General features: G+C 54.5%; 1 protein-coding gene and 1 long non-coding RNA gene across 5 annotated transcripts in view; one reads left to right on the forward strand and one right to left on the reverse strand.

The window, feature by feature from the left end:
• Positions 1–1,488, reverse strand: part of LOC143677127 (uncharacterized) — a 34,733-nt gene extending 33,245 nt beyond the window's left edge. Inside the window, exon 1 of one of the 3 annotated variants that reach the window (XR_013172391.1) lies at positions 1,204–1,488. This is a non-coding gene — a long non-coding RNA (uncharacterized LOC143677127). The remainder of the gene's footprint in view (positions 1–1,203) is intronic. The other 2 variants (XR_013172393.1, XR_013172392.1) reach the window with 2 other exon arrangements.
• SORBS3 (sorbin and SH3 domain containing 3) lies at positions 977–25,811 on the forward strand. 2 transcript variants are annotated; one of them, XM_077152749.1, is made up of 22 exons: positions 977–1,629; positions 3,580–3,747; positions 6,285–6,438; positions 6,711–6,828; positions 9,157–9,350; positions 10,314–10,377; positions 12,824–12,862; positions 13,344–13,410; positions 15,159–15,249; positions 15,497–15,583; positions 15,684–15,737; positions 16,566–16,652; positions 17,177–17,229; positions 17,748–17,887; positions 18,051–18,103; positions 18,223–18,269; positions 18,431–18,545; positions 20,310–20,435; positions 21,488–21,799; positions 22,699–22,802; positions 23,358–23,464; positions 24,979–25,811. In XM_077152749.1, exons 1-22 carry the CDS (start codon positions 1,382–1,384, stop codon positions 25,038–25,040), a joined length of 2,490 nt encoding a protein of 829 aa, XP_077008864.1. In that variant the 5' UTR covers positions 977–1,381; the 3' UTR covers positions 25,041–25,811. The 2 variants fall into 2 exon arrangements, with proteins under 2 accessions (XP_077008864.1, XP_077008865.1); XM_077152750.1 differs by lacking the exons at positions 977–1,629; positions 3,580–3,747; positions 6,285–6,438; ... (8 more) ...; positions 16,566–16,652; positions 17,177–17,229 and adding an exon at positions 17,377–17,577.
• The last annotated feature ends 1,169 nt before the right edge of the window (positions 25,812–26,980 follow it).

Raw genomic sequence — 26,980 nt, forward strand, 5'->3', positions numbered from 1 at the left:
AGTTTTCAGTGTGACCTGCATTCCTGCATGAAAAGCCACCTTCTTCCCTTTTGTGTGAAGTCCCACATTAATTGGTAGTCTCTTGACTAATCATCCCTTAGGGTGGTTGGAATGGACAGACCTCTGCTGACATGGGTGCTATTAAGGGATAATCCACAGAACTAAAGGTGGTAGCCTCCAGGAGTGGAGAGGGGGGCCTAAGATACTGGTGATTGGGATCTGACAGCTAGGAAAAACAGCAATTATGTAACTATGTTTACTATGGCTGAGGTGGCTCTGAGAAGGCAGAGGCAGTCCCCTGACAAAAGATAGTGCCAGTGCTCCTTTTATCTACCGTACTGCTCCTTTTATCTACATTATGACAGACGAGTAAAACCTATGGAATAAAAGTAAATAATAGGGGGAACAAATGTTAAAATAAATTTAGTAGATTGAAGTGCTTGTGATCAGTGAAAGGGAGGGGTAAGGGGTATGGTATGTATGAAATTTTTTCTGTTTTCTCTTTATTTCTTTTTCTGAATTGAGGCAAATGTTCTAAGAAATGATCATGATGATGAATATACAACTGTGTGATGATATTGTGAATTACTGATTATTTATGTAGAATGGAATGATCACATGTTAAGAATGTTTGTTTGTTATGTTTTTTAAAAATTAAAAAAAAAAAAGTGGCAGAGGTGGGGAGGAGGCAAGCTCAGGGAAGGAGGTCCCTGCATAAGGGAGTCATGCAGAGGACACACTGCTTTTGGATTAAAGGAATCTGTTCTGCTGTTGACAACAGCCATGTTATCTAGGACAGTCTCCTCTATCCTCAGCCTCTCCCTAAAAAGATGCCAACTGGGAAGTCAGGCCAGCAACAAATAGCACGAAGACAGAGGGAGGAGTTGAGAAATCAGACACCTGGTTTTGGGCTGTCTCTGAACCTTGCTACTCTTTTTTCCCCCTTCATCTCCCACTTTTCAAAGAGTAGGGATTCTTTTCCCTAAACATAGGCAGAACAGGAGGAAGTAGTCAAGGTTCCTTGTTTTTTTTCCTGCCCTATGCGCTCACCAATCCCTCATCCTCTCTTCTATGAGGTCAGATGGGCACCACGGAACACAACAGACAGTCCCCATTATAGGCCCTCCTTTGTCCAAGCAGATAGTCTAAGGTGCTGGGAAGGAAAATGATTTTAGCTGGTGCTAGGGCAAAGCATGTTCTGACCTGAGAGAAAAAGCCATAAGCCCGGCAGAATCAGCACCTAAGAAGACAGGCAGAAGTCAGAGCAGCTTAGGGAAAACCTCAGGTCTCCATCAGGGCCTGCCCCTCCTCCTCCTACGAAGCCGTATACTCCATATTTCCATAGCGATGAAACTGGTAGGCAGTTCCCAGCTACTTGCTGATGGCTGCCACCTCCCTTTGTGACAAACAGGAAGTTGGGACCTTTGTCAGCTCAGCTGCAACCTCTAGGTTAAATATTTATCTTGGAGCCCAGGTCAGAGCCCTAGAGAATAAGGGAAGCTTGCTGCTAGTGAGAAAGGGTATGGCCAGGATTCCTGGAGTCATAGGATCTTCAGCTTCACTGTCTTTGGAAAACAAGGAGGAAAATGAAAGTGATGTGGCCTTTCCTAGTGCCAAGGATCCTAACAGGTGGGAAAAATTGGTGACTAGAGAAATGGGCACATACATTGTCCCTAGGGAGAGAAAAAATGGTCCCTAGGGGTGGGTAAGTACTCAAGCTTTAGGAAAGGGAGGGATGCTCCACTTCCTGCCCTTAAGTTTCCTGAGCTCCTACCTTCCTTTCTGTAGCTGTCTTCTATTATGAGTGGCTCTCAAATCCATCCCCTTCCCTTCATCTTTCCTAAAGAATCATACATTCTTACAAGGAAACAGTTTCCTTCAGCCCCCTGCTCAGTGCAATAATTGCCTTGACAAAAACAATCCACAATTGGCAGACTTGGAACACTTACAGTTATTAAAGAACACTATCTTGGAAGGCTTGGATTGCTTTCCCTATAATTTGTACCCAATGGTCCCACTTCTGTTAGCAGAAGTTGCACTCCCACATAGTGTACTTCCATAGAATGCAAACATTGCTGCAGTCCCACAGACATTGGAAGTCAGCCTGCACGCCCTGTCTCTCAAGCTTCTCCTTAGCCTAAATATCTCCTTTCATATTTGATCCTGTGTCAAGCCCATCCATTGCAACCAGAGATAATTCTTTTAAATGAAGTGAGAAAAGATAAGTTAAAAGCTAATAACATCAGCGGTGGTAGGGATTTAAAATAGCTTCATTCCCTCTCCCTACTCCCTTCTGAACTTTTGAGTTGAATAATATACTTGAAAAGCCTTCTGAGGACACTGATCTTAAAACCCAGTAGGCATGCAATAAATGTCTCCTTACTTTGACACTTTATAACTATCATCCCAAAGAGGGTCTGAAGTTGCTGTTTAGTTAGTTTAGGGCTTAGGATTCCAGAAACAAGCCAAAGGCTAGAAGTATTCCAGTCTGTTTCCATTATCAATGAACACTCATTTAGCACTCTCACTTTCGGCAACAGGCCCTGTGCAGACACAGGACTTGGAGGAAAGGTGGGCAGAGAAGGGAAGGCCACTAGGGTCAGGGAGTCAATGGGCAGGGACTCTTGGAACCCTGGCCAGAGATGTGGGAACAGAGGAAAAGCAGCAAGATCAAAACAAATCCCGTGTATGGGAACAGTCAGATCCTCCAAACCTCATCCCGGCCAGAAGAGACCCCACCCTCATCCTCTTTCGGGAGGCAGCATGCCCTGTGTGCTGCTCGCCTAGGCCAATTTCCTCCAGGGGCTGTCTCCAGGGTACCTGCACGTTTGCGAGCCATGTGTGTGTGCATGTGTGGGGTTTGCACACGTCCGAACGCGCGCTTACGCAAGCACAAAATCTCTTTTTCCTAGTGGGGAGGGAGCCAGCCGGGCCTTAACTCATTCTGCTAAGGACTCCCTGTGGGGCGCCCTCCGCTTATCTCGGTCCCAGCCAGTCTGCATCTCCTGCGGGTCTCCGGCCTCTCGAAGTTGCCGCCTCCCTATCAGTCGTTGGCCGGCCCGGGCTCTGGAGCCCACCGCTCGCTGTCGTTAATCACTTCTGCCCTCTGTCCTGGCTCCGCAGTGCAGCAGCTCCCTTCCCACACTCTGGAAATGTCGCTGGAAACTCTGAGTGGCTCTGGCTGGCTCTCCCGTGTCCCTCCCGACGCCAGCCTTACGGTGGGGGGCCGGGGGGAAGGCAGCTGGGAAACCAGAGCGGGCTCCCCAGGGACCCTCGGGCGGCGCCGCCTCCCGGCCGGCCCGACCTCCCCGGCAAGGGGCCACCAGCGTCCCCGCGGCGCGCCCGGCCCGGCCAGTGCCCCGACGGAGGGCACTCGCACGCCCTCAGCGGCGCGTCCCGGAGCCTCCGCCCCGCGAGGCGGGAGAGAGGGAGTAGCCGGGCCCTCCACCCCACCCCTCGGCAAACAGTTCAGATTGGAAACACTAACTCCGCCGGCCGCCCTCCCTCTTCCCCACTCACGTTCCCTTCCTCCCCGCGCGCGCGCGCTCACTGTCGCCCTCTCCCTCCGGGGGCGCCCAGCCCCCCGCAGCCCCAGCCCGGCCGGGTCACGAGGGCAGGGAGCGCACCTCGGACGTCTCCCCGGCCGCTCGCCGAGGGCCCACAGCGGCCGCGCCTGGCAGGAGCCGGGCCGAGATGCTCCTGCCCGCCCAGGCGTCCTCAGACCCCGCCACCTGTCTGCCCGGGAAGGTAGGTGCCACGGAGGGGAGGGCGGGCTAGGAGGCGGAGGCCGCAGGCGGGGAGGGACTGGGAGGGAACTCTGACCTGTGCCAAACCCGAAGAGGAGGCCGCCGAGCCGCTCCTCGTGGGGTCCCCAGAGGTTCCGCGTCCCAAACTCTGGAAACTTGGGTGGAAAGAGGCCATTAGCTCCCACCCACCCACCCACCGCCCCAAGCCGGAAAAGGAGAAATTTGAGAAAACCTTGTCCTTGTCCACGTGGACTTGTATGTAGCTGAAAAATACCCTGGGAAGAGCACAGGGCCAAGTCGCCAAGGTCAAGGCTGTAGAGATTGGGAGGGAGTTTGCCAACTAAAGCAAAGCTAGCTCATTTCTTCCAATCCTTTGGGGTGGGTTGCCTGGACTGAAGGGCTGGCTGAATTCTGGGAGGACCAGAGATGTCCCAGCACCTTCTGTCCTCTGCCAGAAGCAAGACCAACCCCCTGGGGGCTTCGATCTTCCCTCTGAGAGGCTCTGCATAATGTCTCCTCACAGGACTGCACCTTCCTCGCCTCTAGCCTTGCACAGCTCTGGGAGGTTAGCCAGGTGGGGCAGTGTTGAGGAGGGGAAGATTGGGGCACCAAGGGGAAGACTCAGGTGCAGTGGGGGACCTGCCCTCCCCTATCCTCCACCCTACAAGAAGGTAAATCTCCTGAGCATGGAGGGGTGGGACAGGGAAAGGCTAGGGAAGGAAGGCCCTGGTCAGCTGACAGGTCGGGACTGCTGCTGCTGACCAGGCAACTTGGCCTCAAGCCGTCAGCTGGGCAGGAAAGGATCACTGTCAGACCGCCTGATCTCCGGCTCTCCCTGCCTCAATTTCCCCCTCAAGTGGAGGAAGAGCAGTGGGGAACTGGGGCGTGTCTGCATATTTTGCTTTTGGGCAGAGTCCTAATTGGATCCAGCTGGTGAGCTGCCCCTCCTCCAGCCTCAGCCCCTCACTCCCCACAGCCAGGGATGGGCACAGAAAAGCTACGTCCAGAATAGGCTGCCGCTCGGATGCCAGAAGGAATCCCCACAAATTCAGACTAGAGCCAGGGAGCAGCTCTGGGGCCTGTCTGTGCCCTTGCCAGCCCTCCAAGGCCTGAGCAGAAACTGGGTACAGGAGACAAGAAACCACAGGCCCTCCCACAGCCTCACCCCCTCTGATCCCCTCACCTCTTATGTTTCTCATATGACCAACCTTGCACACACATGCCACCCAGGTGACAACCCCCATGCTGCTGACATAACCCCCACTGATGGCCCCACAACTCATAGTCACAGCACTCTGACAACACTAACACTATACACACACACACACACACCATCTCATGAGACACTTGCTGCACACCCCACGAGCCCCTATAGATACCACAGGCACTTAATGTCTGACCGTGAATGAGAGTCAGAACTGGTCCCGCCCTAGAAGGTGGCAGCTCAACCCAACAGCAAAGGAGAGGCAGGACAGGCTCTACACCACAGTTCCCGGTTGAGCCCTGCTGCATAGACAGAGGCAGGAACCTCCACTGTGTCCTCTTGCACCCACCCCTCTGTGCTCTCTTCATCCAACTCCAGCTCCTGAACCTCCAAGCCCCTCCTTTCCTCTGCCTTAGCCTTTGCATGGGGCAGTACAGTCCAGCTGGCCCCATGCTCCCGGGAAAGACCTTGCATTCAAAAACTGGCCTGGAGACAGGAGAAAGTGTGTGTGTTTGGGATGAGTGTGTGCCCATGTGCAGAAGAGCACCCAAGGGCACTCAGCACCACCCTCCATGAGCAGGTCCAACTTTGCTCTCACCCTTGGCTTCTCCATTCCCACCCACACCCTGAACCTTCTGAGTGTGCAGTCCAAGGGAAGGAGGCCAAGGAAGGAACTCCAAAGAAGTGATTCCTGCTGCCCAGAAGTACACCCCACACTCTCACCCTCTCTGGAACCTTGGCCCTGTTAGAGCTTAGGGTGTGACTGGCTGCTGTCCAGTGGGTGGTGGGCAGGTGACCTTGCTGCTAGCCAGGGCCTCTCCCCTCCACCTAGCTCCTTATGTCTGCTGGCCAGCAGATGCTCATATGGGGACTGGGGAGGGCTGAGGAACTGAAATGATGTCGTCAGTGCTCGGGCCCTCCTCTCTGCCGGCAGCCCCAGTTCCCCTCTGCCTTCCCTCTGGGGGAGCAGACTGCACTGTGCAGTGAGAGCCCCAGAGGGGCTGGTCAGCAGGGGGGGAAGCCCGCAGCTTTGTCCAGCAGGCCTGCCCCTGGCCAGCCTCCCCTCCTCCTCGCCAGGCCTCCCCCTCCCCCATTCCCACCCTGAGCTCCTGCCCGGGGCCCTAACAAGCAGTCCATTGTGCCTATGGGAGCTGGCACGGGCAGCCTACAGGCGGGTGCCTGGGGTGGCCTGTTTCCTGGGTCCTGTGAGCTCCCACCCAGCTGGCCCCAACCCCCTCTCCCTGTCGTCCTCTCCTCCCCCAGCCCTAGGTTGAGCCAAGAGGGCAGAGGCAGCCCAGGGCCAGCAGGGCTTCCCTCCCTTTTCTTCCCTACAGAGGACACGCAGAGCAGCTGGCACACCGGGGATCCCCAGACCTTGACCCAAGCATGCAGGCCCCACTCTGCAGCCTCCCCACTGGGCTTAGCCTGGACGACTTCATCCCTAGCCACCTCCGGACCCATATGGGGTCATCCTTCCGAGGGACACGGGTGAGTGAGTTAGCTAAAGGATAAGGGACTTGGTGGGCTCTGGGCTGGGAGAGGCACTAGCGGGCCAGGTGGGGGAGCAGAAGGATTAAAGGAATGGGTGTTGGGAAGGGGGGTGGGGAGGTGGCTCCAGAGAGCCTCACTGGTTCTTGAGAAGGGTGCGGTGGCCCGGAAGCCCTCACGGTGGGCTGCGGGCTGTGCCCTGGCAGCCATCCCTCCCGCCCTTCTGCGGGACCTTCTGGGCCCTGAGCAGCTGCTCCCGGCCCTCCCCACAGGTGCCCGTGATCCGGAACGGTGGCTCCAACACCCTTAATTTCCAGTTCCATGACCCCGCACCCCGGACTGTGTGCAACGGGCACATTGCACCAAGGGGAGATGCTTCCGGGCACCCAGGTAGGTCTGGTCAGGCAAACCACCTCTGGGGGCCCATGCAGGGGGTGGGGGTCAGGGCCTCCTGTGCCCTGCCATCAGGCACCACCCCAGGCCAAGCCAGAGAACAGTAGAGGTGGATGGGGAAGAGGGGGTGTCTCAAGATCACGGAGGGGCCCACACCAGTTGGCCCCCAAGGGCCACCCTCTGGCACCCAGGAGCTCCCAGCTCAGCTCACTGCCCCTTCCCTGTGCACACGTCAGACCCTGTGAGACTGAATCCAGCTTGGGAGAGAGTGGCTGACACATCTCTCCCCTTCCTGTCCCTCCCCACCCAATGCCAAGGGACAGGAAGTGTGCAGGTCTCCTAGCCACTGGGCTGGATGACCCCCTGCAGGCCAGGGAGTGGCCTGGAAGCCGGTGGGAGGGTGGATGGAATGTGAGCATCATACTGGCTCTTGAGGTGGGTGGGGGGTGCTGCACCCCACAACAGGCGTGCCCCTAAGGGCTGATGCACCCAGCAGGCCCACACGTGCGTGGGAAGTTGGGGAGGCCGCTCTGAGGGCCTGACAGCTCCTGGGCTCTTAGGAGTTACCACGGCTGGGGCGCAGGGCCTGCTGGGGCCTCCTCAGAGCAGGCCAGCCCTGAGTGCTCCTCTTTCTTTTTTCAATCTTTAAATTGTTTTTAAACATAACAACATACAAACACGGGCATTTTACCATCTGATCATTCCATTCTTGGTATATAATCAATAATTCACAATAGTTGCATATTCATCACCATGATCAGTTCTTAGAACATTTGCATCACTCCAGAAAAAGAAATAAAAAGAAACAAAAATTCATACATATCATCTCCCTCTCCTTCCCCCTCCCCATCACCAGCATTTCAATCCACTAAATTTTAACATTTGTTCGCCCTATTATTTATTTATTTTTAATCCATAAGTAATACTTGTCTGCCGATAAGGTATATAAAAGGAGCATCAGACACAAGGTTTTCACATTCACAGAGTCTCATTGTGAAAGCTATATCATTGTTCAATCATCATCAAGAAACATGGCTACTGGAACACAGCTCTACATTTTCAGGCAGTTCCCTCCAGCCTCTCCATTACATCTTGAATAACAAGGTGATATCTCCTTAATGCATAAGAATAACCTCCAGGATAAGCTCTCCACTCTGTTTGGAATCTCTCAGCCATTGACACTTTGTCTCATTTCTCTCTTCCCTCTTTTGGACAAGGTTTTCTCAATCCCTTGATGCTGAGTTCCAGCTCATTCTAGGGTTTCTGTCCCATGTTGCCAGGAAGGCCCACACTCCTGGGTCCCATGCAGAGAGGGGGAGGGCGGTGAGTTTGCTTGTTGTGTTGGCTGAGAGAGGCCACATCTGAAGTGCTCCTCTTTGGAGAAGCGGGGGGCACCATTTCTTGAGAGTTCCCTTGAGGCAGGTACTGGGTAAAGTTGTTTACTCATTTAGCAAATAATTATTGAGCACTTATTAATTACTGAACAGTAATTACTGAACACTGTAAAGACACTTACAAGCCTCCCCTCATTGAACCCCTCAATACCCTGGTAAGGTGATGTATGATTGCCATCATCTTCCTGGCGAGGAAACTGAGTCCTAGAGACATTCAGCTGCTAGAGGCTGAACTGAGATTCAAACCTTTGTCCGTCTGGCCCTAAAGACTTTATCCTGCTCCACTGGCTTCCTGGGAATTTCTGGGGAAGTTTGGGGAACATGGTAATCGTGTCTGGCGAAGGAGTTCTGTCCCTTACTGAGAACCTCTCAGCCGCACGTCTATCACCGTGCTGGGCACGGTCAGACACCCGGGTCTCACTGTTTACAGAAAATTGAGGCACTGGGGGTTGAGCGGTGTACCCAAGCTTACATAACCAGGAAGTGGCAGAGCCAGGTCTGAATTTAGTTCTGTCCCCTCCAAGCCCAGCCACTTGGGGACAGTCCAGCTACTTGGGGCTGAGTCCCCTCCAAGTCCAGTGCCTTTTCTACCACACACCAAGTTGGGAAGTCCCAGCATTCTCTACAAGTAAGGATTCCCAGCCCTCATTTTGAAAACTCTTAGGACAGCTCCAGCAGAGCAGGGTGGGGTAGGCACAGATTTCTCAAAACAAAATCTACTTTAATTTACTTTAACTCTAAAAATAAACAGAGAGAGAGAGGCCTGTGGTACTTCTGGGACTGGGGAAGTTTGTAGAGTGTGTCATAAACTAGGATAAACAAGATGTTGAAACTTTTGAACCCTTTTGATCACTGTTCTGAGGTGCTAAGGGTGAAGGAGTTTGGGTGACGCCCTACCTTTTGCTAATGTTCTCCTGCACATGCGCCACAGACCCCGCTTGGTACCAGACCTGGCCAGGCCCTGGGAGCCGGCCCTCTGGGAGCCTGAAGACCCTCAGCCCCCAGCATGCCCAGAACTGGTCAGCAACGTGGACCAGGGACAACAAGCAGCGGGACAAGCGCTGGGTCAAGTACGAGGGAATCGGGCCCGTGGATGAGAGCGGCATGCCCATTGCCCCCCGATCCGTGAGTCCAAGGCTGGGGTCCACAGACGGATGGGGCCCAGGGACTCACGCTGAGCTTCCCTTCTGTGAATTAAGGTGGGGGGGGGGGCGCAGGCAATGAGGGCTATATCCAAACCATTCCAGACTTAGGCAAAGGTGCAACCACGGGTGGGCTTTGGGGGTGGGGGTCACAAACCCCCAAAAGTTACAGGCACCCTTGTGTGTCTGAGTTGTGCATGCGGGTTTGTGGGAGGGTAATGGAATTCCCACCAAGTCCTCAAAGGTGGAGATCCACTGCTGCAAGGACACAGCCTGGCAGGGACCACCTCTTTGTTTCTTAGCTCGAGGGCCTGGTGTAGCACTCATGAAGTGGTTGCTGAATGAATGACTAGCTGAATGAATGAGTGAGTCCTGAGTGAGGTGGCCTTGTACTGTGGAAGGATCAGGAGAGTCTAATCTGGGATGGGGGGGGGGGGGGGCGCCCTGCCTCTTGTCCACAGCCATCACATGTCTTGAGTCGGCCACCTATTTCTGGGCCCCCACCCCCTAATGGAAAGTGGGGTGGGTAACATATACCCTTCCTACCTCCCAGGTAGGTTGGAGGCTCAGGTGAGGCTGGGGCTGTCAATACCCATTTCCTCTTCTCTTATTTCTTGTATTTTTCATTACATAGAAATACATGTTCTTTGTAGAAACATGAGAAATATGAAAAGCAAAGAGAAAGAAGTATCAATCACCAAACATCTCACAACATAGGGACCATCACTGTGTACACTTGGATGCACATCCGTCTGTTGGTTGTATCTCTACACGCATGTGACGCAAAGTTACTGTGATCAAGGCTGTCACAACGGAGGTTCCCCAGCCCACCCATTGGGGCTTCCAGGGTGGCCTGAGAAAGGACCCATTCAGGAAAGACTTGGGTGGCCCAGTGTAGGGAGGGCACGTGAGCAGGGAGGCCTGACTTTGCCTTTTCTGATCCCAGAGTGTTGACAGCCCCAGGGATTGGTACCGGAAGATGTTCCAGCAGATTCACCGGAAAATGTCAGGTGAGACACCCTCCTAGGGATCCCGCTGCCAGGTGGAGCTCAGACCCTGAGGCTTGAGGAGAGCGAACAGAGAAGGGAGCCTACAGCTCTGGGAGGTCCTTCTCCACCCACCTGAGGCTCTGTGGTGTGTGGTCCCTAAAACAGGCCAAAGAAAGGAGTGTCCGTAAACTCCTCCCTGGACTCAGGGCCCAGTGGGCCTCCAGAGCACCCCTGGGAGGACAGTGAGCTGAACTATCCCCTGATATTCCCCAAGAATACTGGGAAGCCCACCCTTCCCAGAAATCTCCGGTATTCCTGCCAGGCTGAAATTTCACCATTCGTGGGTCACTCCTCTGCAAGAAGTACTGTTTTCTCCCATAACTTAAAATGTAGCCAACCCTGGGAGATGCATGTGAACTTCCCACAAATTCACTCATTCATTCAATCAGTCCCTCCCTCGAATATTTATTGAGCACTTACTATGTACCAAGCACTGTTCTAGGTGCTAAAGATACATTTGTGAACAAAAAGGAATGCCCCTGCCCTTGTGACGCTTACATTCTAGATAGAGGGAGACACACCATAAAGAGAAAAATGTTTAATATGTAGATTGTGATGAGGGCTATGGAGAGAAACAAAGCATGGTCAGGAGAACGTCCATGCAGTGAGGTTGCAAATTCACACAGGCTGGTCAGGGAAGGCCCCTCTAAGGAGTGGCCTGTGAGCAGAGACCTGAGAAAGTGGAATTGGCCTGGGGGAGCTGGGGGAGAAGCATTCCAGGCAGAGGGAGCATCAAACACCCAGATGGCAGGTTCTGGAACAACGAAGAGAGGCCAGTGAGAGAAGGACATGTGTGGGAGATGACATCGGGGAGGTGCGGGCATTGTGGGCATTGGAAGAACTTTGGCTTTTTAGAGATGAGAAGCCACTGGGAGGTTCTGAGCACAAGAGAGGCATGATCTGACAGGTAATGGCTGAAAAGGACCACACTGGCTGCCGTGGGAAGCACAGACGGTAGGGGCAGGGGTGGAAGCAGGGGGACAGTCAGGAGGCTTTGCTTTACTCCAGGCTAGAGCTGACAGTGTCTGCGACCAGGGTGGTGGCAGTGGGCCTGATAGGACGTGGTAGGACTCAGAAAACATTTTGAAGATAGAGTCATTGGAATCTGCTGATGGGTTGGATATAGCATAAAAGAGAGAAGTCACGAGGATGATTTTGAACATGAGCAAGGAGAACAGAGTTGCTGTTGGTACAGACAGGGACTGCAGATGGGGCAGTTTTAAGAGGATTTCCTTTTAGACATGTTACATCCAAGCAGAGATGCTGAGTAGGCAGTCAAGTATACAACTTGGGGAGAAATATCAGCTGCAGATATAGATACCTGGGACCCACTCAAGGAGATTCTGATTTAAAGGCTCCCAAATAATTCTAAAGGGGAGCCAAGGTTGCATATTACTGGAATAGATGATTTTGTAAAAGCCAGGAGACTGGATGAAATCACGGGGATGGGGTTGGGGGGCAGGGTGGGGTGGGGTGGGGAAGGCAAAAGAGGCCCAGTGACTGCCCCCGAAGGCACCTGAGTATCTAGAGGTTCGGGAGATGGGCAGGAACCAGCAGAGATTGAGAAGGTGTGGCCAGGGAGGTAGGAGGGAAACAGAGTGTGAAATTTCTAAAGGAGGACGTGGTCACTTGTGACAAATGCGGCTGATGAGTCAAGTAAGATCTTCATCTGAGAACTGACCATTGTATCTGGGAACGTGGTCATCACTGGGGTCCTTGATAAGAGAAGCTGGGGGCAAGAGCGGTGGGGCCGAAAGAGAGCGTGGGAGTAGGAAATTGGGGCAGCTGCATTACAGACAACTGTTTTCTGAAAAGGAAAGCAGAAAATTCCAGGACCTGGGAGGAAGGTATGGGGTTAAGAGAAGGGTGTTTTGTGTTTAGAGTCAGAGTCGGAGCTATTGCAGCTCATCTGCACACCAAAGGGAGCAAACTGGCTGGCTGGTCAGTAGGTCTTCCTGGGAGGTGCCAGGAGTTCATAAGCACCAGGAGGAGCGGTTTGGGTCTGGGCCCAGGAGGAGGTACGCACATTTAGAAGAAGGTGCAGAAAGGGAAAAGGGAGACGAGGAAGTCAGATGTTTCCAACCTGACACGCGGGCGGGTCTGCAAAGGTCAGGATGAGGGTGTGTGTGGGAACGCAGGGGGGCTGGGACTGGAGGTTTGGGGATCACAGCTGGCGGTGAGGGTTGGCTCACTCCAGCCCTCCAGCTTGCCAGAGACATTTCCAGCCCTCGGGAGAACTGCCCGTCTAACTCCTCCCCTTCCTTGGGACATTCTTCAGGCCCTGACTCAGCAGCCCCTCCGCCCCCTGCTCCAGGCAGGAGGTGGGGAGTGGCTGAGGCAGCCTCCCGGGGCTCCCCGACCCCCCTTTATGCCCGGTCGGTGACCTGCCTGTCTTCTACTCTTACAGATCTGCAGCTGGACTGTACCTTTGAGGAACCCTCCAAAGGTGAGGGGGGGGCCTGTGGACCCATCTGCCCCAGCTCAGGACACACCTCCCAGGCGCCTGGGGTCCCCCCTCCTAGAGGGTGGGATGTGCCAGTGTTCTGGGCTCTCCAGTTGGGGCGTTTGTGTAACTCCGATTCCCCTTTCTCACGCGGGCCGGTGACGCGGCCAAGGGCCTCGGCTTTATACTCCAGCTAATCCCAGCTCTGACTTCCTGGCGTGCAGTTCTCTGGGCCTCTCTCCCGGTAAAATAAGGTTACCACCCACCTCCGACTAGTTTTGAAGACTGAGTACCGTAAAGCTCATGTTTAGCTGCCCGGAGCACCACCCTGGCCCCACTAAAGCGAGTCCACCCAGGAGGGAGGGCGGGAGGGGATGCCCAACCTTAAACGGTCACCCAGGTGCCCCCAACCCCAACTCCCGCGGGCCCGCGCCTCTGCGTCCCCTGTCGCCTTCAGTGGTTCCTTCGTGTGCCTCCTCTGCAGACTCAAGGCCTCTCGGGCTCCAGCAAAGACCTGCCAGCAGGCCCGGCCCGGCCGCCTCCCTGAGCGGGTGAGCGCGCGCGGTGGGGAGGGGCCCCCCCGCCCCCCCCGCGAGGGCCGCGGCCAGGCTTCCCTGCGCGGACGGCGTCCCCTGGTGGCTGCAGGCGACGCAGCCTCGGAGTAGTCCGGGTCGCATTACCCCCTCATCCCCACCCCGTGGAACGCCGTCTCTTCCCAGGAGCCTGGTGGTCCCAGAGACTCACCACACCGCCAGGGCCAAAGCAGGCTGGGCACCTGGCCCCCGTGTGTGTTGAGAAGCACCTGTGACGTGTTGGTGGTCGACAACAGGCCCTCATCACCCCAAAGATCCAAGGGCCACGTGGGATGGAGAGCCAGGCAGGGCGTGGGCAGGGTGTTGAGGGAGGCTTGCATTTGTGGCTCCATTTTGGGAAGAACCCATGTTTCCTCCTGGGGAAATGCCGCTGAGAGAGGAGCTGCAGCCCGGAGGTTAAGGATGAAATTCCTTTCCTCTATGCAGTCCTCTTGAGAGGCCCAACCCGACCTTGGTAATCAGGAGCTTTGCCCTCAAAGTTAAATCAATGGGTTGTTATTCCTTTGGGGGAGGGATTACACTCACTAGCCCAGGCCCTGGCTACAGGCTCATCAAAGAGGGGGCAGTTAAGAGCTCCAGCTCTGAGTTCTGGGTCCCTCACTATATGGCCTCAGGGAACTCACCCACTCTGAACCTCAGTGTCCTCATCTGTGAAGCGGGCATCACAGGGTTGTGAGAATTAAATGAGATAACTAATGTGTCATGCTTGGCACATTGTGAGTCTCCACCAACATTCGGATGACTAGAGCTTCCTTAGATTAGAAATGATGTACTTCATGCTTATTATCATCTCTATCGTTACTAAAATCATTAGAGAGGCGTAATTAACAGTCAACAAATTCCGACTCTTGGGTCAAACATTCCATTCCTTGATAAGCTCGATATAGTGGTTCCACTTGGTGGGAACATTAAAACAAAACAGAGCCTGGAACACTTGAGCTAGCCAAGAAGCTAAGAATATTTAAGCTGATGGGAGCTGAAATAAATGTGAAAAATGAGGAACCTCCAGGGACAGGGCAGTGCCTCTGCGGCTGGAGTGGTTTCACAGACAAGGTCCTTGAATCCAGCTCCCAGATGGAACCAAATTCCACACAGGAGAAATAACTTTGTCTGGGTACTGCAACTGGTCAGGACTTGGGGCTCTTTCAGCTGCCCTGGGTTTTCCTTGGATTATGATGTAGCCTTGCTCTACTGGGCATTAGTGCAAGACCACTCACCTACAGTTTCATTGAAGCTGCACAAACATACATAGCCACGATTATGGAGCCAGACAGAGCGCAAATGCTTCCTCTGGGATATTTCACCAACGGGTGTCACCACAATAAAGTAGATGTTATGTGTCAGGTCCTCTTCTAGGTACCTTGCACAGCTTCCTCACCTACGCTTCATCACATTCTTCTGATGGAGGAATTATTTCCATTTTATGGGTACTGAACCTGAGGCTCAGAGAGATGAGTAACCTGCCCAGATGTCCCATATCCACTAGTGGCGGAGCTGGGATTTGAACTCCAGAACCCGTGCACTTTCTAGTATTAGCTTCCACAACAAGGGGCAGGGGCAGCCAGAGGCAAAGTTGGCCCCTTAGCACAGAGCAGGTGCTGGGAGGGGAGGGATGTGTGTGTGATTCCCTCTACCAGTGCTATGAGCTCACTTGTGCCTCAATTTCCCTAAAAGGAAACTGAAGAGATGTCCTTTCCTTTCTTTAGAAGAAGTTGGGACCTCCCTCAAGAGTTTCCTGTGGGTACCCTCAACTATACTCCTAGAACATCCTCCTCTCTGCTCCAGAGCCAAAATCAGGTAGCCCATCCTACATCTTCCCCATACTGTCCCCAACTTCATGCTCTATGGCCAGGCCTCTCTTCTGGAATAGTCCAGTAATGCCCTTTCAGCTTGAATCCTGTCCTGTGCAGCCTAGGAAGCCCAGAATCCCTTAGAGGGCACCAGCGGGCATCAGGGTGGGGCAGAGGTTTGACAGCTTGCTTCCTGAACCTGGCCATTATCTGAGTTCCCCTCAACCCAAGCTGATGCCTGGGACTCCATGCAGGTGTCCAGATGCCGAGAGAAAATGGACCATGTCTGGAAGGAAGACTCCTGGAACCAATTTCTGCAAGAACTAGAGACAGGGCAGAGGGTCAGTATCAACCTGGTTCACTGGGAGTGGATGCACTCTCAGCTAGTGCAGGCTGGAAAGCAAGTCCACCCTCTCTGACATACCCTTCCTCACCCTTCAGCCAAAGAAACCACTGGTAGATGAGCCTGTTGAGAAGCCCTCTCAGCCCATCGAGGTGAGTGCTGGCCAGGTAGTGGGGTGGGAGTGGAGAGGGTGAGAGAAACCAATCTAGGGAAATGTATGATGGAGATCCTGGGTGAGGTGGGCATCAATGCCCATGGGCAAAGGCCATGGATCAAAAGCTCTGACCCTCTACAATCCCATCAGTTTACCTGGGCTGAGTACTTCTCAGCTCTGTATCCCCAGCACCCAGGAGAGTGCCTCACATATAGTAGGTACTCAATTAAATGTGTTGAATAAATGTGTGCTGACAAAAGCAGGAGCAGAGAAGAAAGTAGTCAGTGTGGACTAACATTGCCAGGAAGCATTTTACAGGTGGGGCTGAGTTTTAAAAAGACGGGAGGCTTTGGCCAGGCAGAGAGAGGCACCTTCTGGGTGGTGGGAGAACCCTAAGCAAAGGCCTGGGGGAAGCTGTCATGGTGTATGTGTGTGTGTGTGCAACACTTGGCAGACTGGAATGGGCAGTGGGAGGGAAGGCTGGATGGGTACTGGGAAGCCAGGCGGTGGAAGGCCATAAAAATTTGATGAGAGAGGAAATAGGGAGCCCCTGAAGGTTCTTGTGAAAAAATGCTAAGGCACTGTCAGAGGAGAGAAGCTTGGGTGAGGAGGGTCAGGAGGGTAGGGCTAGCTGAGAGCCTGCTGCAAGGGATGTCCCCAACACCCTGAAACATAACCGTCCCCAGGCACCCAGGCGGGGGTGTGGGGGGATGCTGCTTCCACCGTGGGCACTGAGGCCTGCCCTTTTACCCAAGCACAGTGTGCCCTGTCCTTCTCACTGGGCTTCTCCCATCTGACCTTTGACCAGCGCCCCCCCCCCCCCCAGGTCCTGCTAGAGAGAGAGCTGGCCAAGCTGAGCGCCGAGCTGGACAAGGACCTGCGGGCAATTGAGACCCGGCTGCCGTCCCCCAAGGTACCGGCCTCCCGGAGCGGCAATCCCGGGCTGCAGAGCTGGGCGGGGTGGGAGCGCCGGCAAACGAGTCCCGCTTCCGGCCGCGCACGGGCCGTGCCCTCGGGAAGACTTCATCCCGGGTCTGCCCCCTCTTCTATAGAATGCAGGGCGTCGACTTCTCCCAGTGACCCCTCAGAGCCCTTCCAGGTTCCACGTCAGCCTGACGGCGGGGGGCACCCGGCTCCCCCCACCCCGCCTCGCCCCGCCCCCCGGAATCTCAGCCTTCGGGAGACCCCAACCCCTCACAGGCCCCCGTTTCCCGGGGCTCCCCCTCTGCCGCCGCCCCCCGCGTCCCCACCCCGCTCCTCAGCTCCTCCCGGGGGCGTCGGGCCCGCCTGCTCGCAGGGCGACTCTAGGACCCGCGCGCCGCCCGCCCCTCCCCAGGCTCCCGCCCGCCCAGCTCCAAACTTTTCCGGAGGCGGCGGCCTCGGCGGGCGCTGGGCCCCGGGTCCTGGGCACTGACCGGCTCCCGTCCCCCCGCGCAGAGCCCCCAGGCGCCCCGACGGCCCCCGGCACAGCAGCCCCGGCCCACGGCGCGGTGAGTGGAGGGCGGCGCGGGCCGGAGAGGGGGTCCGCGGGAGAGGTGGGCGGCCCCGGGGACGGGACGTGGCGCGGGGCGGGAGCGCGCTGGCGGGAGGAGGGGCCGGGGAAGTGGCGGGGAGGGCGCAGCCCCGCCGAGGGAGGGCCCGGGGCCGCCGCGGGCCGCAGAAGAGGCTGTCCCCTCGCCCAGGGAGGGAAACCTGCCCCGAGCGCGGGGACTTCGGTCGCGGCGGGCGACGCTGCGCGGTGGGGTCCCCGCCACTTCCAGTGCGCTCCCAGCGGCCCGGCCTCCGCCGGCCTCTCCCTGCCCCAGGCCTCGCCCTTCCTGGCCGCCGCTGCTCGGGAAGTAGGACATCCTGCTGAGAGTCCGCCACCTGGGAGACGCCTTGGGAGGGGGCGGCAGCGGCGGGGATGGGAGGCGGGTGGGACACATTTGGGAGGCCAGAGAGGACTGGGGTGAGCCGGGTGTGGCGCGAAGGCCCGGACAGGTGGCTCACTCCCTGTGTCCCGGCGCAGCCCGGCCACAGCCTGGGGCTCCAGCTCCTCGCGAACCCTTTACTTGGGCTCCTCCCGATCCCTGAGCCCCCACAGAATGGCGGATGGAGGAAGCCCTTTCCTGGGTCGTAGAGACTTTGCCTACCCTTCCCCAACCCACGGTAAGGACCAAATCCTATTCTGTATCTCACCCAGAGGCTCGCCCACCAGCTGTGCTGATGTCTGTCTTGGGCAGGGGAGCGGGGGTAGAGGGGTTCCAGAACCCCAGGTCAACCCCACCCACCTGACATGGCCCTCCCAAGCTGAGTTAGTGCTTCTCCACAGATCCTAGCGCCTCTGAGCCAGGGGGCAGCCCAGCCAGGAAGGAAGAGAAGAAGGTAAGGGGGGCACAGGGTTGGGGTTCAGGAAGGGCTTTGGGGGGCGTCCCGTGGCTGCTGTTCTAGTCCTGCCACCTGCTGGACTGAAGTAACCGCCCCACTGCTCTCCCCCTGCCCAGATGAAGGCTGCCCGGCTCAAGTTTGATTTCCAGGCACAGTCCCCCAAGTAAGTGCCCCTTCTCTCCCTTCCCCTTCCACCCTGGGGCAGAAGCTCTGTGGCTTCACTCACCTGCACAGTGGGGCTCTGGGGTCCACTGGACAGAGTTGGAAGGGAAGGAATGCCAGGTGGACCTCTGCGTGCGATGATGTCCTTGCTCTGGCTTGCAGGGAGCTGACTCTGCAGAAGGGTGACATTGTCTACATCCACAAGGAGGTGGATAAGAACTGGCTGGAGGGGGAGCATCACGGCCGACTGGGCATCTTCCCTGCTAATTATGTGGAGGTGAGCAGGGAGGCACAGGAGCCAGCAGGAGCCGGGGCATGTGGGTTGGAAGAGACTTAAACAGAGTATAGACTCCCTGAGCACATGGCTCCTTGGCGGGGTAGACTGATACCTTATTCCTCACAGGTTTCCTAAGATGTAAAACTGTGATCTCTTAGGGCAGGGGACACATCTCATTAATGTCCTTGCCCCCACCCCCTGCCCCCACAGGGCCTGGCCCAGTGCTTTGCCAGTAGCAGGTGCCCTGGAAATGCGCGTCAGGTGTGGGCTGAAGGTAGAGCCCAGCCCAGGGGAGAAGCAAAGGGCCCAACACCTGGACGACAGTACCACTCTCAGTCAGTGTCCCAGACTTCCACCGCTCAATTCGCCTTTCCATGCTATCCATGGGAATAATTGTGATCGTACCTGCTAAGGGTACCCAGTGTTTGACAGTTTACAAAGTCTCATGTACATGCCTTACCTCTTTCATGTCAGAACCTCCTGTGTGTGTCCCCTCATTAACTGCGGTAGTGAAATGATATTCCCATTTTGCAGATGGGATTCTTGTGTTTAAGAGACAAGTTATTAAGTAGAAGATGCAGAATCTGAATCCATAACTCCCCAAACCAGGATCTGCATTTTACAGATACAGAACTATTTAGATTGTCTTTGGTATTTGTGTCTTTCAGGAAATTCCAAGTTATCAGATTTATTGGCCTAAAGTTGGTCATCACATTCCCTTATTATTCTTTTAATGTCAGTAAGATCTGTGATAATTACATTGGTAATTTGTGTCTTGATCTTGGTAATTTGTGTCTTCTTTTATTTTGGCTAGAGGCTTATCAATTTTATTGATCATTTCAAAGAATCAGCTTTGGATTTCATCGTTTTTTCTGTTTTCTATATCATTGATTTTTGCTCTTTGTTATTTCCTTCCTACCTGCTTTATGTTTAATTTGCTCTCCTTTTTTCTAGTTTCCTAAGGTAGAACTGAAGAACTGATTTGAAACTTTTCTAATATAAGCATTTGATGTTATCAGTTTCCCTCTAAGCACTGCTTTAGCTGCATCCCACAGATTCTGATATGTGGTGTTTTTCATCCAATTCAAAATATTTCCTAATTTCCATTGTGACTCCTTTTTGACCCATGGGTTGAATTTTTGTTTTATTCAGGTTCTCGATTTGGTAGGCATCAGTAGGCCTCCCCGACCCTCGGAACAACCCTCTGATCCTGGAAGTCCACAAAGTTTATACAGTATTTCAGTTTACCAGTCATTTACCTCTTGATGTGAGATAACTTACTGACTCCTTGACTTTTGTGAGTGGGCGAAGCAGAGAGCGAGGGGGGATGCTGGGCACGTGGTGGGTACAGGAAAGGAGGAGGAGGAGCCCTTGGTTCTCAGTAGTAGTCAAATGGTAAATCCTCAGTTTTAGGACAGATCACCAGATGCTCCTGGCTTCTTGGAACACATTTCCTTCTGTGCTCCAATTTAAACTCCCTTTGAGCCTTTGCATTTCCATTCCTCTCTCCGGTAACATATGTTCCATATATCACTGCTGAAAATTCTGCCTCCAGAGAGTTCTCTTGGCCTAAGCTCCCTTGGTTGTGCTCATCTCTGGCTACCCCCAGCCTTGTGCTCATGTCTGTGTCTCTTTGCTCTGGCCTGGGGCAGGCCCTCCACGTACCACCTTCTCTTTGCGGCCTTACCCTCCTCCCAGGAGCCCTGGTCTGCACCCAGTTGATGTCCAGGTTGAGGGGCTGTCTCATGGCCTTTCTTCCTGCAGGTGCTGCCCGCAGACGAGATCCCAAAGCCCATCAAGCCCCCCACCTACCAGGTGCTAGAGTATGGAGAAGCCGTGGCCCAGTACACCTTCAAGGGGGATCTGGATGTGGAACTGTCCTTCCGCAAGGTGGGGCCAGGCCGGGCAGCGAGGTGGGGGGGCGAGTAAAGATACAGTTAAATATGTGCATTCAAACATTTTCTTAGAGTCAGTTGTACCGATATTTACCCAGTATTTCCATTTTTCCCCTATCTCTTTGAATAAATTTCCCTTACTTTAGCCCATTTTGAGAAGGTTATCATAAACTTCCAGAGTTATGTTTTTTTCAGTTGCAGGTTGGTAGGTGGTGAGGATCATAACCAGCATTTTAAAAGAATAGAGATATTAAAATGTAATGCAGTAGAAAGGGTATGTTATCAAACTTTAGGTAGTTACGTATAGCATGTGCATATGTTCACTGGATTGCCAGTAAAACTTTTTTTTTTACTGCAGATGATGGTCAAAAAGTTTGAAAAATGCTGTTGTAGAAAATAGGGAACTGGCCTCACTTTGGGTTATTTTTGAGGCTGAGGTCATAAATGCCCCATGTAAATGCCTTCTGGAGGAGCTGGCCCTAGGGAGAGAGAGGGCAGGAGAGGGCAGCCTGTGGGCTCGAGGACACAGTATTTGCCCTCAGGGAGTTTATTTTTAGATACACTGGAGGCAAAACCACTCAGTGTATGAGGTAAGGACAGAACACCACCTGGCAGTGATGGCTTCTGCCTGTCCAGTGCTTCTCATCTGTCTTCACAGGAGGAAATTTGGGCTCAGAGAGACAGAGTAACTTGCTCAAGTCCACTCAGCTTGAAATTGGCAGAACTGGGTTTGGACTTGTGCTCTTAACCAGCAGACTCCCCTGTGGTTGGAGCTCTGGAACATGCTGTGAACTGGGAGGTGGGGGTGCAGGCCAGGTAGGCTTCCTGAAAGAGGCAGAACTTAATCCAGACCCAGAGCCACGTGTTGTGGGAGGAGCTCGGACCTCCAGTCAAGCAGCCTGGGTTTGGCTCCCGCCTCCACCACTTCTAGCTCTGAGACCTCGGACTACCTACTGACCGCCTCATGTGCCGGATGCTGGGTTTGAGTGAGACAGCCCACAAGAGGTACAGCCCTGTGACATCCGTTCCCCTTTTCCTCACCCCCAGGGAGAGCACATCTGCCTGATCCGCAAGGTGAATGAGAACTGGTACGAAGGACGCATCTCGGGCACAGGGCGCCAGGGCATCTTCCCCGCCAGCTATGTGCAGGTGTGCCGTGAGCCCCGCCTCCGTATCTGTGACGACGGTCCCCAGCTTCCTGGATCCCCCCACCTGACTGCCACCGCCCGTCTGGCCCATCACCCCAGCTCCCTCTCCACCCCACGCAGCCCAGTCGACCCCACTGACTCGGTGGGGCAAACCTCCCCCCGCCGCACTGGCTTCTCCTTCTCCACCCAGGAGCCCAGACCCCAGACCCAGGTAAAGTGACGTTCCTCGGTCTGGAGAAGTACACTCCATGTACCCCCATTCCTGGCACAGGTCTATGCTGGAATCTTTCCTGGGACATGGGGTGACTGTGCAGAATCTCGCAGTACAGCCCCAGCCTGGCCTCGCAGATCTTATGTCCTTAGTTGGTTCTGGTCCTTGAGTACCAGCCCAGAGAGGCATGGGGCAGTCACCAGCTTTAGGTGGGATCCCAAAGCCAGACCAGACGTTCCTGATCCTTTAGACTCTGCTCTGTTGTGATTTGCTTGTGCTAGCTTCTGGGGCAGGTGGTGCTAGGAGTCAGGGTCTGCCATATGCCTGCTGTGTGACCTTGGGTGGATGACTTACCCTCTCTGGATTTAGGTTTCTCATCTGTAGAATGTTCCTCATGTGTAGAATGGGGATAATAATTCCCACTGCAGAGGGTAGTTGGGTTGGTTTCAATTAAAAGTTTATAGTAACTTCTGGGTAAGCATTGTTATTCTTAGTACTAGTATAGTGCACATATAAGACGTTTCCCAGCCTCTGCGTTCCTTGTGTATTCATCCATTCACTGAGCAAACCTCTGTCACACACGCCCTGGCTGCCAGACTTGGATAACCTTGGGATGCCGTGGGTCCCTAGAGCCAGGTATAACCATTGCACTGAACTCCTGCCGTTCCTGGCTCTGTCCCTGTTGGCATTCAGAAATCCTGTGCCTCAGCCTCCCAGCTTCTGAAGTGAAATACTCAAACCACATCCTCCCCATGCCTTGGGGATTTGTGAGGATAAGAAGAGGCAGTGTGTAACAATGCTTCCTGCAAGAGAAGTGTGACAGTTCTTCTCCCCTCATGCTTGGATAGACCCTGTCATCTTCCACCCTCTGATCCTCCTTCCCTCCTGTGAATCCCCAGCCTCTCAGTACCCTGGGATCAGCTGTGTTCCATCCTCAAGGCCCCAGCCACTCCTTGGACCTGGGGGCCTCCTCCTCCAAGATCACTCAGATACACTGGACCCCGTGAGTACTGTTTGAGGGTGCTTGGTCCAGGTGGGGGGTTACCCAGCAAGCCATACTGAGCTCACTGACCCCACATCCCATCCCTGTCTCCCTGTCACCCTTGGTGAAATCCTACCAGTCAGCACTTGTCCGTGCAGAGCTTACAGGTGATAGGCAGGTGAGGAGGTGCGTTTCCAGCTCTGCCCATCCCTGCCAGCTACATGGCCTTAAAGCAAGCCCCTCTGTACCTCAGCCATCCAGCCTCGGTCTTCTGGTGGGGTTTCCTGCCCTGAGGCCAGTGCATGTATAAATGAAGTGTGGGAGCCAAACAGAACAAACTCTCAGGGGCTGGGAGGTCAGAGACAGTGCGGTTTGGGTTGGTCAGGGCTGCAAGGGCAGAGTACAGGCCTGGGGAAGAGGGTGCTGAAGCCAGACCAAGAGTAGTCATTCTAGCAGCAGGGCCAGGGGCTAATGGGAGCATGGAGGGACCGTGGGAGATTCAGAGGAATGACAGTACTTGGGTTTCATACCTCCAAGCCTGATCTGGATAAAGGTGCCATGACAATGTCCCCGCAGGTACCGGGCGATGTACAGGTACAGGCCTCAGAACGAGGACGAGCTGGAGCTGCAGGAGGGAGACCGGGTGGATGTCATGCAGCAGTGTGACGATGGATGGTTCGTGGGTATGTGAGCCTAGGGAGTGGTGTTGGAAGCAGGCTGGAAAGGGGTATCTCAGGGTCTCTCGGGGGATTGGGTTGGGCTGCTGCTGCCCGCCAGGTATGGTTAAGCAAAGATTCATGGCCTGGCACTGGCTGCTTCTCCAAAGCCCCAACACTGTGCTGCTTGCCTTCCTTTATGCCCTGAAGATGGGCGAGGTCTGGGAGGAAATGGGCACCAGCCCAAGGTCACTAATGGAGGCAATGTGGACTCAAGGCCTCCACTCTTCCCCACCACATACCTTTGCCTCTTCAGAGAGGAGTCCCCGGGGTGGTGAGAAACTAAGCTCTTGATGGAAAGGCCCAGGTCTCATACCTGTGAATCTCCCCACCAGCATTTCTCCCCCACCCCACTCCCCAAATACTCCCCTCCTCCTGCCCTTAGCTAGCTCTTCCTGGCCTAGCAAGGAGGGAGTGGGAAGAGCACCCCCTCCACACTCCCTTGCCCAAGGGCAGCCTGGGCAAGGGGCTGAAGCAGTGCAGCCTCAGGTGACCTTGACCTAGTTCAGGGCAACCAGCCCACCTGATGGCAGGTGGCCTCTTTCTCCAGAGTGGGCGCACCCTCTACAGACCTTGGCCACATATGGCCTCAGCTTTAGAGGACAGGGCCATGCCAGGTTTAGACCTGTCCTGTCCAGTATGGTAGCCACTTGCCAAGGGTGGCCATCTACATTTCAATTAATTAGGATGAAGTAAAATTAAAAATTCAGTACCACATTTCAAGTGTCCGGTGGCCACATGTGGTGGTAATTTGGGGCCACACAGGTATACATCAGTATTTGCTGCTGGCAAATATTGGGAATGGGGGCAGGGGAAGGATTTGAAGAGGCGCAGAGGAAAAGGGAGTCAGGGGAATGACATCAGCATGTCCTAGGGGTAGGACTGAGCAAGGGCTGTTCACGAGAAAGTAAGGCCATGAGCCTGCCTGGAAAGAAAGGCATGGGATAGTCAATGTACTCAGGGTCAGGACTCACTTATTTCATTTCACATTCTGATGTCCTTTTGCATTCCTCCTCCCTTATCCCAGCCTACAGGCTTTTGGGGGTTGTAGCAGACAGGAGACCTGAATTGCTTTTGGGCAATTCACTCAACTTTTAGGCCTTCCTTCCTTCTCCATCTGTGAATAAACCAGTGAGGTTTCTTCTGATTTAAGTTTTGTGATTCCGCCTCCTACCTCTCTTTCCCGAGGATGGGGTGGAGTTATTCAGTGGTATGTACAAGATTGTATACATCTGTTAACGGCTCAGTTCCATGGATTCAAAGTATTACTGGATTCAGGAAGTGTAACTTTGCCCATCTTTGCTTCTGCCACTAGGGGGCAGAACTGAGGAAAGCAAATCTCCCTGACTGGGAAAGACTCCATCTGCAGTTCTAAATACTGCCAGTAGGGGGCAGGCCCCCTTACCTACCCACCCCGCACACATACGTTCCAGTTCAAGGAGGGGCAGGGACAGAAATACTTTTTCTCTTTTCCCTTTCAGGTGTCTCCCGGAGGACCCAGAAATTTGGGACATTCCCTGGAAATTACGTAGCCCCAGTGTGAATGGTCTCCATGGCATCTCAGAGCCCAGCCAGGATGGGATGGGAAGGTGGGGAGCAGTACTTAAGGGGTAGAGAAAGGACTGCCCCACCTACATCCTCCTCCCCCAGGACCTGAGTTCCTGGCAGCTGCAGGCAATCCCAGCAGGCTTTCCCTTCGAGTGCCCGTGGAGCCCCCTCGAAGCCCCCTGGTCTGATCTCTACCAGCATTCATTCCCCACCCAACTCCCCAAATACAGAGGTCTGCTTTGAAGTAGAGACTGTTTCCAGGCCTTATTGAGACCAGACCCAGCACCCCCCATCCCTACCCTACTATGACGTTTCCTCTAACAGGGACCGGCTCCCAGCATCACCCCCATGGGGTTCTTCTAACAAGGACCAGCTTGCTAACCTAGCAGAGCCCAAATGCCTCCGCCTGGAGGGGATCCTTCCCCTTACACGCCAGCTTGCCTGCTGCCCCTTTGCCTTCCTGCTTCCAGCGGGGCCTGGAAGCGAGATGGTGACAGGCGCAGCCACCTCCTTAGCTAAGTTCAAGGCTTGGTAGGTCTTGCCTGAAGGTCCCCACTTTGCAAAGACCGCCAAGCCCTGGTCCTGGGCTTTGTACATCGTCCTGTTGCTGTGGTGCCAGGAAGGGCAGGGCCGTGGAGGACTGGCCTGTCCTGAATTCTTCTGGTGGAGACTGATGTTTGCTGCCCTCCTGCCTTTCCAGTTCTCTCCCAACCCCTGAGTTCCCTCTGGAGAGAATGTAAAATAAATCTGAATACTAGGAACCTTACCTCTGAGTCCTTTTCCTTTGGGAGGGGAGACATTCTCCTGTTGAAGACTCCAGGACTACTTTCTGCAGGGGACTGTGCTGGGAATCAGATGGAATAGGTGTGTGCATGTGAGGGGAGCCTATAAAACACCATTTTATCTCTACCTGGGTCTCTGGCAAGACTGGGCAGTTGTCTTGACAAGCAGCATTGAGACAAGAGTGTCACAGGGACCAGGGCAGAAATCAGAGATGGGAAACTGGAGGCAGCCTTGTACTCGGTTGTCTTAGTTCAGTAGCAGCCGTGGGATTGCTGGGCTAGGTGACACCCATAACATTTGCTAATGTTTTCCTTCTGTGTGCTCCATTTCCACAAGAAAGCCCTATGTGGTTATTTTCTTCTTTGGCCTTGAGTTTTTAGCAGGCACTTGTGGGAAGCTGGGAGTGGTGGCGTGGCTAGCCCCAGCAGCTCTTCTCAGCTGAGGTTGGAGAGTCCTGGAGCTTGGTATTTGCTGTGGGGAGTCAGGGGTGGCACAGCCTGAACCTGGCCACCCCGCCAAGCTGCACCTTCATTCTGTGGCTGACTCTGAGCTGAGGTTGGTGGAAGGCGCTGCACAGGTGCTAGCTAATGACAGCACTGCAACAGCAGGTTTTGATCCACTTTACAAAAGAGATTCTGAGAAATTGTCTGGGTTACATAAGTAACAAATGGTGAAGTCAGGATCCAAACCCGGGTCTCAGGACTGTTGCACAAAACCTACTGAATGAGAAGGAAGGTCAGGAGGTTAAGATCATCCCTGAAGTGGGGCCCAGGGTTGGGCTCTTTGTCACCACTGCTTTTAGGTTCTTCCTGGAAATCCTGTCTTCTAGGTCCCTCACTGAAGGTGCCCAGGTGGGTGAGAAGAGGTGATGGCTAAGGTGAAGGGCGGTGGTGCCTCGCCCTGTCAGGACGGAGTGGGAGGGGTGTGGAGGAGACTGGACAGTGCCCTGGCCCAGGCAGGTTCCTTGAGCCTGGGTTTGGCCTGGGGCCCAGGGCGGCGGCGATTAAACAGCAGCTTGAAGAACAAGACCTGTGTCATTCCTTCACCTCTTCTGTCCACCCTAGTCCTCACCATGTCCTGGTTCTAAGCCAGCAAGTCCAGCCCATCCTGATTGGAAGTGATCATTCTTGAGTAACCCATGGGCCGGCTTAG

This window comes from Tamandua tetradactyla, chromosome 3 (assembly GCF_023851605.1).
Source record: "Tamandua tetradactyla isolate mTamTet1 chromosome 3, mTamTet1.pri, whole genome shotgun sequence".
Classification (NCBI taxonomy): Eukaryota; Metazoa; Chordata; class Mammalia; order Pilosa; family Myrmecophagidae; genus Tamandua; species Tamandua tetradactyla.